The sequence below is a fragment of the Poecilia formosa genome, unplaced genomic scaffold (genome assembly GCF_000485575.1).
Source record: "Poecilia formosa unplaced genomic scaffold, Poecilia_formosa-5.1.2 Scaffold142, whole genome shotgun sequence".
NCBI classification, from domain to species: Eukaryota; Metazoa; Chordata; class Actinopteri; order Cyprinodontiformes; family Poeciliidae; genus Poecilia; species Poecilia formosa.
In genome coordinates this window covers 1,597,015-1,612,148 of record NW_006800081.1, presented here as the reverse complement: position 1 = coordinate 1,612,148, position 15,134 = coordinate 1,597,015, and the positions used below count along the sequence as shown (strand labels likewise).

General features: G+C 36.7%; 2 protein-coding genes across 2 annotated transcripts; both read left to right on the top strand.

Moving 5' to 3' along the window:
• The first annotated feature begins 655 nt into the window (after positions 1-655).
• On the top strand, positions 656-1,975 carry rln3a (relaxin 3a). Its single transcript, XM_007562928.2, has 2 exons — positions 656-913; positions 1,306-1,975. The coding sequence occupies exons 1-2, from the start codon at positions 748-750 to the stop codon at positions 1,587-1,589; spliced, it is 450 nt and encodes a 149-aa protein (XP_007562990.1). The 5' UTR covers positions 656-747; the 3' UTR covers positions 1,590-1,975.
• Positions 1,976-2,623: 648 nt separating this feature from the next.
• Positions 2,624-13,834, top strand: il12rb2l (interleukin 12 receptor, beta 2a, like). Its single transcript, XM_007562927.2, has 15 exons — positions 2,624-2,735; positions 2,995-3,090; positions 6,286-6,430; positions 6,549-6,694; positions 6,931-7,073; positions 7,172-7,313; positions 9,199-9,275; positions 9,364-9,601; positions 9,906-10,094; positions 10,245-10,349; positions 10,437-10,571; positions 11,486-11,653; positions 11,764-11,833; positions 12,541-12,646; positions 12,791-13,834. The coding sequence occupies exons 2-15, from the start codon at positions 3,015-3,017 to the stop codon at positions 13,130-13,132; spliced, it is 2,082 nt and encodes a 693-aa protein (XP_007562989.1). The 5' UTR covers positions 2,624-2,735; positions 2,995-3,014; the 3' UTR covers positions 13,133-13,834.
• Positions 13,835-15,134: the final 1,300 nt, after the last annotated feature.

Sequence of the window (15,134 nt, the reverse complement as noted above, 5' to 3'; positions counted from 1 at the left end):
AAGGTTGCATGAGGGCTGGTGTCTATCTGTGGGGTTTCAATTTTAATGTGGTTGTACCTTCACTGCTCTTCTGGTCAGATAACCTGATGTGCCTAGTGATTTCTTATGTTTGTCTAAAAGAGGTGAAGACCACTTTTAGCTGCCATGATTGATGTTATAAAGCTCCTGATAAATTTGTTGTGTGCCACCCAGAGACATGGACATGGATCCCATCTGGTCACTCCTTTGCAAACTTTCTGGAAGCACCCCTGCTCTGAAATGAGACCTTTCTGTACAAATACAAATGTATGCCAACCAGGTTTTAAACTGTTGCATATCAACAATTGCATATTTAACAATTTAAATATGCAATCTGATCAGTTAGTCATAGCTTGTTTGGATAATTACAGAGACTTTTATTAAGTCTGTTTCAAATTTGAGAAAGGGTTAGGACAGTGATGGAAATGAATATACGTCACAAGCTGAAATACAATTGTATCACAGATGCTTCTAATGCATTTGCTGATTATGCCACCTTTGGTCTGCCTTTTGTTTCCATAAAGGTCTTCCACTATATCACTTTTTCAAATCTCTCTCTCTCTCTCTCTGCTTGAGAAGGCCTGCCATCCTCTCCAATACATAGCAACAAACTCCTTTATAAACCACATCTGGATCACCTGCAAGGGCACAGCTCAAGCAAACTGGGACACAGACATAAGAAAAAAAAAACTTGAATTTTTCCATCTTGCTTTACTTGCTTGGGATACAATGTGGAAAGCAGTGGTAATGGCCGTGTGTTTGCTTGTGGCTGGGGTTGGAGCTCAGCCCATGGAGGATCCAACGTATGGGGTGAAACTCTGTGGCAGAGAGTTTATTCGAGCAGTCATCTTCACCTGCGGAGGATCACGCTGGAAACGATCACTTAGAAGTCCAGGTAAGCCTGCGGGAGCATCTAAATCTTCACTTTCACTCTTATTATACTGTCAGGATATTTTTTTTATAATTTGCATGTAACTTGATCTCAAAGATGGTCAAAATCACACAATTCATAAGATTTCCAAACCAGTGGAGAGTTAATTTAAAACCCATGATCAACTTTTTGTTTGAATTGTTTGAAGTGTAATTGAGTCCATATTTTTGCCATGTAGTCTTAGGGTACTGGTTCAAGCAACAACTGAAATAGAATATATTTAAATCAGATATTAATAGAGTTATGTTACAATAACAGGTGCATTTGATAATCCAGGTACTCCTACTATCACGTAATCTTTTGGTGCATCTTTTATGATAGTAAACATGAGCAAGCCGTATTGTTCCCTCCACCAGATGTTTCAGAAGACCCATTCACCTCCCATCAAGATGAGTCTTCAGAGGGCTTGACCTCCAACTTTATGGTTGAAAACTTCCTTCAAACAACCAAAGACCTCAGCTTCACGCCCCAAAACAACCCTAATGGTGGGTTCAGCAGGTCCACCCGGTCGTTCATTACTGATGAAATCCTGGAGGCTCTCCGGAAAGCTGACCGCAAAGGCCGGGACGTCGTGGTGGGTCTGTCCAACGCCTGCTGCAAGTGGGGCTGCAGCAAAAGCGAGATCAGCTCCCTTTGCTGAGGGTTGATGAATGAAAGCATGTGTTAGCAAATGTTTTTACACCCTCCCACAAATATGCACACATACACACAGAAACATTTTAATTTTGTTTCACGTTTGTCAAGAAGTTGAGTCGAATTAGTAAACGTGTTCTGTTTTCCGTACTAAAATGTTTTCAGTGTTTAAAGACAGACAGGAATAAATGTACTTTTTTCATTCCTGATTAATGTTTCTGCAACTTTTAAGAACTTTGTGCTATATTTTGTAAAACTTCATAAACAGCCTGTCATGTGAAAGTAGGTCTAATGTCATTTGTAGTGTAAAAATATTTTCTATATGTTTCATTGAACAAATGTGATGTAACAATTTCCCATTCAAAACAACAAAACTATAAAATGCCTTACTCACAAACATGTGATGTGTTTTTTTTTCCTCACAGAAATATTTATCAAATACATTTTGTTAACAAAATACAGAAGAAAACTGTAAACTCTTGAGGAAATGGTCAGTCTCAGAAACAAATGGAAAAAAGTAAATTTGCAATAAAGTAAAACCAGTGTTAGTTCAAATTGTTCTTTTTGCACCAGTCTGTTCATGTAAATTTTGGCTGCTAATAGTGCATGCAGCTGAAATTCCGTCCATTCTGACAAGCAAAATAAAAAAAAACACCCTCAATATGCTTTAAAACAAACAAACAAACAAACAAACAAAAAACGAAGGCAAAAAAGCAAAGCAACAAAAAGTGGAATGAATGTTCAGCTTCAATTTGAAATAACTGCATTCAGTTTCATTATGCTTCATCAGGCTGTTCCAATTTATTATAAGTTGTATTGTGATAAAAACAGACACTCCAAAAAGGAAAAAAAAACAAACAAAAAAAACAACGAAAACAACAACAGCAAAAAAGCGAAACAAAACAAAAGCAAAACATGCTTTGACAGTGAGGGCACGTTTTAGGACAACATCAGAGAGCCATACCGGAAGAATGAAGAACAGAGCCCGAGAATAAAAATATAACCATAATCTACTTTCTACGTCATCGGTAATTCCTGAAAAGGGAGGAGCTTCACCCGGCAAAGTTTTTAATTCCGCAGTAACTTTTTTTCAGCGTTAGTTTCCTACGGCCACAACATGCGCTTCATGTGTCTTTGTGTATCTCGAAATGAGGTAAAGAATTTTGCGTTATAGTAGAAATATTTACTTAATGTATAGCCCTGCTAAAGAGCAAATGTTGGTGCTTATATATGTATTCCTGCTATGTCGGGGAAGTGAACGCAACTCTTAATAGCAGCACATTTTACCTGACGCGAGGGTCTCGTGAGGTTCTCGCGGTGACTTGTTTTTACCGAGGTTTTGGTTCGTTGTATAAATTTATTCACTTCAAGTAAAGATAAATCTACGGAATGAAAACGTATTTGTTTTTCAGAAACTTGAGGTCCAAATGTGATGGCCACACCTACGACGTGGTGGCTGCTGCCCGTCTTGCTGGTCACCTTCCTGTACTGTTGTTGTTCTAGCCCAGGTAGGCTTATTCAAATTTGTATATTTATTACTGGGAGAAGAATATCTCCAAGCTTCATACATCCACATTTCCTCAGAAATTAACAAGTTTATTTTCTACCAATATTATAAAATGAGCTGTGCTGTTCATCATATGTTTTGCTTGAGTTGAAAATACTATTATATCAAGGAGCAATATGTTTATTTAAAAACTATATTAAAAATAAACTTTCACCCTGTGGTAATATTGATTATATATGGTTGTTTAATTCTATAGTTTGAACATTTTCATTTTTTTAAAGGTAAAAGGTAATCTTATTTATTTAGCACATTTTCAGCAACAAGGCTATAGAAAGTGCTTTACAGGAATTAAAAGGAAATGCAAACAAAATAACAAACCAAAGGGTGGGTACATTAGATTACCCTAATGTTAATCTAATGTATGTAAACTAACCTAGGTGCTTCCACTAGATAATTAAAAAAATAAAATAAAATGCTGCATTTGCTTTTTAAAATATGCCCAAATGCAGTTGTCTACTACTATCTGGCTTTATAGTTGCACTACTGAATGATGCTACTGTTAGAAAGCATCCTTGTTGGTTGTTTTTAGAGCAGTATTTGAATTTGTAATGTTCTGACTGTATGTAGTAAATGAATTTTTCAACACTATTTGATGCTGCCTTTCTTGTGATCACAGTAAAAACCACAAAATATGTGATCAGATTAGTCAGTTAAGTCTATTTTAACAATTGATAGCCTTACTTTTGCTTTGCATTATATATAATATGAGCAATTATTTGCATTTATACTTTAAATATGATTTGATTTGCAGTCTATATTAAAAGGGAAGTGGTCTTAAAGGAAGACAGCACTCATTCAGACTGTAGCTACCTGCTTCCTGTTAACACGGCAACTACTGCGCCTTCTTGTAATGTCTCATGTGCAAGTATTGAACTGATTACTGCAAAGCACACGCAGGCTTATGAGAAATGGGTAAAGGTGACAGGCGTGTATTGAATGTGTAAAAAAAAGTGTAAGCTTGAGAGACAGGCGGATGAGCATGTGAGTCACTCAAACATCCTTTGTATTGTTGTTTAAAATGAGTGTACCTTTCTTTGTTTTGTAACTTTTTGTGCATTTTTTTAGAGAACTGCTTCCTGTTTGTTTTTGCTTTTATTTTTATTTTTTATCAATTTTACCTCCCAGATCAAATATATAGATACTGATGGGCAGTAAAATAGGGGTCTCTTTTTTCTCTTTCTTTTTCTCTGTGTTGTAAAAATAACGATATGTAATATTTTACCATGTTTGTTACATAGAAAATGTCACAGACACTTGGATTTTTTTTTCTGACTCATACCCCTGGCAGCTTCACACAGCAGGCATTACATTTTTGTATTGTGACTCACGAGGATAGTACCTTCCGTACCGCGACTGCTTTTTTGGCTCTGTAAGACCTTTGTCTGTTTATAAATAAATCACACATATATCTGCACAACTACTTCTTAATGATCAATATTCTGAGTTCTTGCTGGAGTGTTTATCATGTTTCAATGCATCCTCAACCAAATTACGATAATGTGAAAAAATGTTCTTTGAGGATTTTGCCACCCCCAAAAAATCACATTTCTGTAAATATTCACATCCTTTGCCATGAAGCTCAAAACTGAGCTACATCCACAGATCATCTTTTAAATGTTTCCACAGCTTACATGGACTCCACATGTGTAAGTTTAGTTAAACTGGCTAGATCTGGAAAGGCACAGACCCACCTATGTTAGATCCCACAGCTAACAGCAGGTCAGAGGTAAAAATCAAGCATGAAATCAAATTAATTATCTGTAGACCTCCAAGACAAGGACTATCTTGAGGCACAGATCTTGAGAAGGATACAGAAACATTTCTGCTGCTTTGAAGGTTCCAGTGAGTTCAGTGGCCTCCATTATTGGTGAGCGGATGAAGTTTGGAACCAGCAGGACTCTCTCTAGTGCCATCACGCCTGATCGATCAGGGAGGCGATCAAGAAACCAATGGTCACTCTGTCAGATCTCTAGGTTTCCTCTGTTGAGAGTGGAGAACCTTCCAGAAGACCAACCATCTCAATCGCAATCCACCAATCAGACCTGTATGGTAGACTGGCCAGACGAAAGCCACTCCTTGATAAAAGGCATTGGCGCCCCGCATGGAGTTTGCCCAATAGGCACCTGAAGGATTAAACCACGAGAAACTAAATTATCTGGTCTGAGATTGAACACTTTGGTGTGAACACCAGGAATAAGGTTTGGAGGAAACCAGGACAATACCACCACTACAGTGAAGAATGGTGGTGGTAACATCATGCTATGGGGATGTTTTGCAGCAGTAGGAACTGGGAGACTAGTCAGGATGGAGAGAAAGATGAATGCAGCAACCTACAGAGACAACCTGGATAAAAACTTGCCTCAAAGCTTTTTTGACCTTAGCCTGGTGCACTGGTTAATTCTTCAGCAGGACAACGACCCAAAGTACATGGCCATCATCCCAAAGGAGTGGCTTCAGAGCCCTGGAGTGACCGAGCCAGAGTCCAGACTTGAATCTGATAATGACTGTACAGATGACTCCATTCAGCCTGATGGGGCTTGAGAAGGACTGTAAAGAAGAATGGATGAAACTGCTCACCTGAGCTAAGCTTGTGGCGTCATATTCAAAAAGACGTCAGGCAGTAATTGCTTCCAAAGGTGGATCAACAAAGTATTAAGCAAAGACTGTGAATATCTACGTAAATGTGATTTCTCGATTTTCTGTTTTTTAATAAATCTGTAAAAAAAAAAAAAAAAAAAATCCACATTGTCATAATGGAGTATTTGTGAGTAGGATTTTGAGGAAAGATATTAATTTAATATAATTTGGAATAAGTCTGTAACATTACAAAATGCGGAAAAAGTGAAGCACCTTCCGGATCACTACATACCAGCAGGAGGCTGCTCAGAGACCTATTTTATGCTTGAGGTAGAGGAACTATTCAACGGGTTTCTGGCATGGGAATAATTTCATGTGGAGAGAGAGGAAAACATTTAGGTCTGCACTCATTTATAGCTAATATGTAAATAGCACAGATGAGTAATGTCTGTTATTTCTTAATCCATCGTATGTGATGCAAAGAAAACCTACAAATCCATATATCTGGCAGGAAAAACAATGCATCTATGCTGACACGTTCTCTCTTTGTGCTCACCAGGTCCTCCTGCTCCTCCCTCTAACCTTGAGTGCTTCAGACCGTGCAATCCGACGCACTGTTCAGTTATCGAATGCATTTGGGATCCAAAACCCCCCCCAGATATCGGTCCTATCTACACCCTTCACTGGAAGCCAGAAAATGAAGAGTAAACGCACTTGGCAAATTTCTGCTCTTAATCTCCCAAAATTAAACATTTTTAGGCCCTGCTTTTTTTTTTTTTTGCCTTGGCCTGTCCTCTCACATCTTCTCCTGCTTTTTTTCAGGGAGAAGCCTGTGACCACTCGGAATAGCTTAGACGGGAAAATCTGTCGGGAAAACTTCGAGAGCCATGGAGAACTCCGGGTTTGGGTACAGAATCAGAATGGTTCTGTCAAATCTCAGGAAATTGTTATCCACACCCAGAACATCAGTACGTCTACTCCCAAGTTTTTCTAATGAAGTCAGACAGAACAATCCCCAATAGCTGAAATAAATAGATATTGCTGATCCTATTAGAATACCTTCCTTGTATTACTTTTGTGACTCGTACATCGGATTGAACGTTTTCAATCCGATGTACGATTGAAAACGTTCAATCTGACATCAGGCAGAGGACCAAAGATCTGCCTGATTTTTGGTCCTCTGTCTCTTCCCCAATCACACCAGTCAAGCCGCCTCCACCTACAATCACATTAAGCGAGGAAGATCCGTTAGAGATTCACTGGAGCACCATCTGTGGCGAGCTGGAGCTTAATGTTGGAGTCTGTGACGTTAGATATCGTATTAAGGATGATCAAAACTGGATTCGGGTAAGTTTGGCAAATTAATTTCCTATGGTATTTGGTGTTTTTGTATTTTTTTTCCTAAGAATTAATGCCAAACTTTTACCCTCGTTCTTTCATCACAGACTGAGTATAACTTAAGTAGCAGCTACGGAGTCATAGAACCCCAGCCCAGCACAGTTTACGAATTTCAGGTCCGTTGTAAATGTGACCCGAGCCTGATGAGTGACTGGAGTCCAAGCTATTCAATAAAAAGTGCTGAGTCGTGTGAGTATTTATCTTTTGGCATTCGACAAGAAAAGTAAATGTATTTGGTAACACTTTATTTGAAGGGGGTTGAATAAGACTGACATGACACTGTCATAAAAATGACATAACACCTGTCATGAACATGAATAAGCCTTCATGAATATTTATGACTGTTGTCATAAAGCGTCATTCGGTAAATTATGACACTTTTAATACAAAGTTGACATTATTCAAAATGTCTTTGTTATGACAACTTGACATTAACCAAGAAATCATTGCTGATATAAATTTGTTATAAAAGTATTACTGATTGCACTTTAAAAATTAGGTAACTTTATGTTATTAAAGGTAAAGTTTAAACAGTAATGATTTCTTAGTTAATGTCAAGTTCTCATAACAAAGACATTTTGAATAATGTCAACTTTGTATTAAAAGTGTCATAATTTACCGAATGATGCTTTATGACAACAGTCATAAATATTCATGAAGGCTTATTCATGTTCATGACAGGTGTTATGTCATGTTTATGAAAGTGTCATGACAGTCTTATTCACCCCCCTTCAAATAAAGTGTTACCATGTATTTTATTGCCTTCTACATGTTACACCGACACCAGCCTTGGATGCGTGCTTATGAATGCAGCAATATTTATTGGCAAACAGTCTTACTTAATCAGAAAACTTGTTTACTAACCTTTAAATGGCATCACATTTGTAAGCGAAATATATTTGTGGGTTGAGTTGCAGAGTAAAGTATTTGAAAAAGATGCAAAATCCTTTCCGCTAATGACTTATTCTGCTTTTAACTCTTGCTCACTGATGTTTAGTATATTGGGTGAATTAAAAAATGAAGTATAATGAAAATGTACAAATTTATTTATTTAATGATCGGGGGCCTCAGCAGTGTGTGGAAGACTTGTACAGCATCACAACAGCTGGTTACCTCATAATGCTGGTCACCAGGTTTCACACAAGTGTACATTGGGATTGAGACGAGGACTACAGGGAGACATCCAGCTTCCTAATTCTGGACGTATATAGCCTTAATAAACCGTGCTCTGGGAGACAGAGTATTGTCATTTTTGGGGATAGTTTGTTCCCTCAGATTGGAGACCTGGGATTGCCAATTGTTGCAGTATCAACAGAGTTCCTCATTTCCTCCAGTGGTGAAAAGTTTTGTTTTTCCAGTAAGGGAGAGGATGCTGAGTTGACGAATTTCTGATGATTGCAACCCTCTGCTCATACTCTTTTTATGTAGCCCAAAAGGTTCAACCTTGGTTTCATTTATATTATAATGTGGCTACAATTTTGTGCAATAGGTATTATTTAAGAGAATTAGAGTAAGGTGTTTGAGGGTAATGGGGAGTAAATACAAACAAAGGTCACTGGTTTTATTTGCAATTAAATTCTATCTTGCGCTTTTTTCCATCTTGTTATTTAGCACTATTTTGTGCTGGTGTGTCACAAAATCCCAATAAAATGCACTGAAGTTTAGTCCTCTAATATGGCAAAATGTTTAAGGGGCAAACGCTGCATGCAAATGCAAAATAAATACAGGTGTACATTTTTTGACTATAATCAAATGAATAGCTTTCACGATAATTGTTTAAACATGAGATGCTGAATACATTTTGAGATGTATGCCATTTGAGCTCCATCTCCTGACTTCTTACATCTTAAAAGAATAATGAGGTCTAAACATATTCACTTTAATGACTTATCTTTACATTTATCCACAATGGCAATAGTTTTTGTATTGACAGAATGACTGATCATTCTATCAGGATTCAAAAACAACTTTTCACTCTTTAAGAAACGTATCAGCACTACAAAAGTTGACATTTAGGATTTGTATTGGGTAGATTTAATGTGTGCGGAGTATGTAACATTTGTCTTTTTTGCAGCTCCAGTTGGAGAGGTTGATGCATGGTTGGACTGCGGGCTGCTTTTGTCAAACTCTGACTGTTTTCTGTACTGGAAGGTAAGCTCAAAAATGAATTTAAAGACCATCTTTCTCTCTCTCTAAATGGCATATTCAGCACTCAGTCAATACCATCTGGCTTGTCCAGAATCTTTCCATTTCTCAGGCCCGAGGTTACATTCTTGGATATGAAATCACAGTTTTCTACAATAATCGCACTGAACAGCTAATACATGTGTCCACGCACAACCCAAGCAGCCTCTTTGTGTATGATGAATTGAAGTGGCGCCTCACCTCATCTCTGAAGAATGTATCATCCTTTAGTGTATCAGCCTACAATGCTCTCGGTGCAACAAAGACTTCTCGTCTGCCTAGGCCGATACCAGGTATCTATTTCTTTTTTGTCAAACTTACTATTGGTAAAGTAGAGGAAATTGCAGCCGTTTCCTCGCTAACCTGAGATATGACTAGAAATGCGTTTAGTTCATTTACTTTTGACTTTTGTAAACAAATTAGTTTTTGGTAGAATAGTTATAGCACTAGGGATAAAAGCCTTCATATGTTACATTCAGTCAGAGTTGCTGCTAAAGGAAATTATGTCAGCTTACATTAGACGTCACGATTGTTTCACAATGCTGGTATTTCCTCTGTGGATTATCAAGGCTAAAACCTATTTTGTATTTTCTCTAGGAAAACAAGCAACTGAGCCAAAAATTTACCTCAAGATGAACGAAAAGAACCTCACTGTGTCCTGGAATCAGTCCTCCAAGGTTTCCGACGGCATCAAACAGTATGTGGTGCAATACAAAGAGTGTCTACCTGGCAGCGGATCTGACTGGATCAAAGTGGACAAGAAACAGACCACAGCCTTTTTTGAAGGTTAGTGGCCTGCGATACAGCAGATGGATACGGCTTATTTCTGTTGTGGTTCAGAACGATTTAAGCTTTTCAGTGTTTTTTCAAAAATTTGGAACATATTTTTTTATTTTAATTTATGGTTCTTTTACTCTCATGTGTCTCCATCTGTAGGTACATTTAAAAAGTACACACCATACCAAGTATCATTGTTTGCAGTGTCAAACTCGAATGCAATTAGTCAGCTTGCAACAGCTACAGGATATTCAGCTCAGGGAGGTGAGTGTGCTGATTTATTCTCCATAAATCCCTAATCACTGTATTTTCTTGTATTGATGGTTAATGAACTTTTTTTTTCTCCATCAGTTCCTTCCAAAGTGACTTCATTCAAAGTGTCTGATATTGTTGGTACTAAGGTGATTCTGACTTGGGAGCCAGTTCCCTGTTCCAACCAGACGGGGGTGATCTTGTACTATGAAATAGGACTGAACAAGCAAGGAGGTACAAAATGCTATGAATAACATGATACAATACACTTAATTATAGTAGATTGCATAATATAAACAGTAGGATGCACAGAAATGTTCAATTTCTATGACAAACAAGTTTCTTTAGTTTCTATATTTTTCTGACAGGCAACAAAGCAGTAAAAACTCTCCAATTCCAATTGCAAAAACAATCAAATTGCAAACATAACATAAAAAGTAAATATACCACAATGAAACAACCAGCAATAATAGTATTTTAAATATGTTCTGCAGTTACTGTGTGTTGCAGCTCTTTCTTTTCTGTGCAATTCCCCTTAGTTTAATTATTTTTATTAACTTAAATGACTAATTTATTCAGTTTAGTGCAATAAAGCTTAACCAGAAGATACATATAAGGATATAAAGAAATTGAAGTTGTTAAAATAAAATGAAAACCTGATGTCTTTGACAGAATAGAATTGTCCAATATGAATATGTAGGGATTCCAACTAAAGATAAAAATATTGATCACATTCAGGGAAATGTACTTGGCAAAGCAGCAACAGAGGACAAAACAAAGTAGGAAAGACAAGACAGGAATGAACATGACAAAATTTGTAAACAAGGAAATAGCTAAATAACATAAAAATACAAAAGAACAAAAAAGACTCATATTGTGGGCCTTGATTGAAGTGGTGACATCTCCTGTAGGAGTGAGCTAATAACCACTGCAATATAAAATAAAAATGATCTTTTTTCTTATTTTACTCACCAAAGTGGCAACAACACAAGGATATTATTTTGATAGTGGAGGATATTAATTTCATATGGAAATCTGAATAAAAATATTACAACTAAACGGCACAATCTTTCTGTTTTTTCTAAGTTGGAATGCTCTTTGACAGTGTGAATTGATGGTCCTATGTTTTGTTTTTTTCTTAACCTCAGATCCAAACCACAAACCAGTGCACTACATAAATATCACAGATACGACTTACACTCTGAAGGATCTTAGTCCAGGTCAGGGATACACGGTTTGGATAAGAGCTGTGACCGCTGCTGGGCCCAGTGAAAAGGTCAACAAAACATTCAAAACCAATCATCATGAAGATTATGGTATGCCATCATGTATTAACTTTATGTTAATATGTAATATCCTGTAAAATGGTTGTAACAAGTAAATTTGTTAAATTTCTTTCTTCCACTATATTTCTATTTCTGTTCAGCATTTGTGACTCCCTTTGTGGTGATTGTGCTGTTGGTCATCGCCATAGCTATCACCAGTTTCATACTGTGGTAAGAAAATCATTGCTAGATACCTTGATGCCAATCATCTAAGAACATTAATACTGACAAAGCAAATGTATATACTTTGTCTGAAAAAATTTCCACATCCCTTAAACTTGTTCACATTTTGTTTGGCTACAATTTTTTGTAATTTTCTATGAAAGACCAACACGGTGTAGTGAGTCTTTTAGGGCATGACTCTATGGTGTTTGTATGGACATTTTTGCCCGTTCTTCTGTGAAAATTAGCCTGCACACATTCAGTGTAAATGAAGAGCTGCTATGATCGACAATTTCGAAGGCTAACCCCAGAATTTGAGTAGTAGTGGGGCCATTCAATTCTATTTCATGAAAATGCTTTGATATAAGCTACTCCATTGTAACTTTAGGTGTATGTTTACGAGAGTTATAAGGCTCAAGTCTGTTACAGCCTCGATCAGATTTTTTCCCTCCATAATGCTTGTTTCCTGTATTTGCCATTCATCTTTCCTTCAACTCTGATTAGTTAATTGTGTAAAGTGTTAGTGAGTCTTTTCATATAAGAGTAACAATTTTGAAAACCATGCATCTTATTTTCTCTTCATCTGTGCCATCATATGCTACTTTATGCAATTAGAATCCCTGTGAAAGTTAAGTAAAGTTTGTTTGTAATGTGAAAAGGTTCCTGGGGGGTTTATGCCATTGATGGTATCGGTTTATGGTTTTTTTTTGTTTTAGTGTTTTTCATGGAGGCAAAAAAGAGTGCCCACTCCTACCTCAGTGTCTTTATGAGAAAGTGCCAGATCCCAGCAACAGCCAAATCTTCAAACAGATGAAGCGCCAGGTGAGCAAAAATCAAATCTGCAATCAACTGCAACTATTAAAAATAATTTAAATTATTTGGTATTTAATCATAATGACATGCTGTTTTTTTAAGTTTTACTTAAAAAATGTAAAAATAATAATCTTCTCTTTGATCCACCTGTAGATTAACGAGCCCTTGACTTGGATGCGCAGTCCCCTCTACGAACCTTATCCAACAATCTCTATTTTGGAAATTGTGGAAATAAAGTCCAAGGTTTTTGACCCCGACATGATGAAAAAGGAGAATGGCTGTCCCCTGATGGATTGCCAAGATGATCAACAGGAGGATCCCACCAGAGAAAGCAGTGACAGTACAGACAGCAGATACGGGAGGAAGGAGTACAGTAAAATGGTTGACTCTGATGAAGAGAGGAATGATAGTTGGAGCTCATCAGAGGAAGAACAGTCTACCTCAGGTTATGAAAAGCACTTCATGCCCTCTCCTTTGGAAGTAATGGTGGAGTAACGGCATGCTTCCTCTGGATCTTGAATGTTAGTTTTTAGTCTTTGTCCGTTTTACAATTTTCTGTGTTGTTTGGAATAAGACTTTGTCTAATAAGCTTTGTCAGTGTAACTGCAGGAAAGATTCATGACAAACAGTTCCAGGTTTTTGTGACGCTCAAGCTGTGTTTTCTATGTTTATAAATTTGATAAAATTTTGTTGAATACATTTCTAATTTTTGTTAGTTTTTGCTATACCATCTTTCTTGAACTTGATTAGAATAATTTTGGATTAAAGCAGTGTTTTTGGAGGGGGAAAATGTTTAGATCATAATTTCATTGTCATAAAGAGATTATTTTAGTCAGGTGCAATGTTATTTGCCTATCAATCGTGCTGAAACTTATAACTACAATTGTAGTTATCAGGTTTTAAAAAAAATCAAAAAAGTGAAGCTGTCTTGTTAGTAGTGTGTGTTTTAAAACTGCATTCTATGAATGAAGTGGGGTCAGAGTGAGTCCAAGGATCAAGCATCTCCCAATATAATTATGTTACCATTAAAATACAGAGATATCACATCCACATCTTTAAATGCATTTGGTGAGCTCATACCTGGATTTTTCTACAAAGCATGCAGAATTTCCAAAGTGTTTTACTTGTTGAGTGTAAATCTTAATTCTGGTTACATTTAAATGTTGACTTATATTTTCAAATGAAAGTAAAAGAAAAACCAACACAAAAAACAAAAACACTTTGGGCCAGCATTATTATCTTTTTGAGAATTACAAGATGGTATTGCCTTCTTTAGACTTGTGAAATATTCCCCAAGAGTCAAGACTTTGTCTCATGACTAAAGGATGGATTAGCTTGTCTTTGACACAGAACTGTGTACGCCAATAACAGTTTCCCTTGAACTTTACCTTGTTTGTAGTGTAAATATTATATGCTATACAGTTATTAATTTCAAAAGTTCTCAGGTTTACAGAGTGTATGAACCTGTGACCAACAACAAAACCTCAACCAGTGCAAATATCAGCAAAGGTGTTGCTTTTAACTGATCAAGGTGCAAAATGTGTTTGGACTTGTTACTGGCACCTGACTTCTCTTTAAATTGAGAGGTTTATTCTCGAAACTGTTGAAGATTTTAAGTTATAGTATATTTCTTAAGAAAACTCTGTGACTCAATCTTCTTACGGATCCCAGGTTCTTCCGGCAGGCCGCATGTAGCCACACAGAAAACAACAATGAGTGTTGACGTCACAGGATTACAGAGTTTAATCCAATAGAAGACAACGGATAAAATTACAACAGAAACTGCAGAACAACAGAGACATACATTCATTTACCTGAGACAAATGGAAAAGAAGAAGGGAGATAGAAAGGAAAGCAAAGATGTGCAAAGACATCTTTGGAGAATTGCAAGAGCAAATATGATTTGTTACTCGTGTAGAAAGTTTTATAGTAAAGGCGCATTGTTGTCTTTAATTTATTCAAATAAGGCGTACCTTTGCTCATCCAACCAGGAGCTGTCTCTGACTTTTTAAAAGTCCTAGCAAGTAACGATCTAAGGCCATCTGTCCCCTTTGTTTAAATAAAGTGAGAGCAGAGACTCTCCTGAACTCCTGCTGTTTTATGACTTCTCACAAATGAGTGTGAAAGCTGGAACTTCTCCTGATTGCTTCCCACACAGACAAATGGCAGTTCAAACAATAGCAGACAATCTGCTGTAACTACAGGTAACATAAAGGTCAATAGGCCGGAATAAGTTACCATTTTTAAAACTATAATTAGACTATTTCAATCAAAACATGTTAAGTTTTAAAACTATTTTTAAAACTTATTTTAAATTTATTTTAAATTTATTTTCTTAAAACAAAAATAATAGATTAGATGTGCTTTTATTTTCACCCTGTTTTTTGTTGGTGTTTTTAATAGCATGAAAATGGACACTTTAGAATGTCAGTCAGGTGAATCTGTACAACCTCAGAAAATACTGAAGGCTCTAAGTAACATTATGACAGAGTTGTAC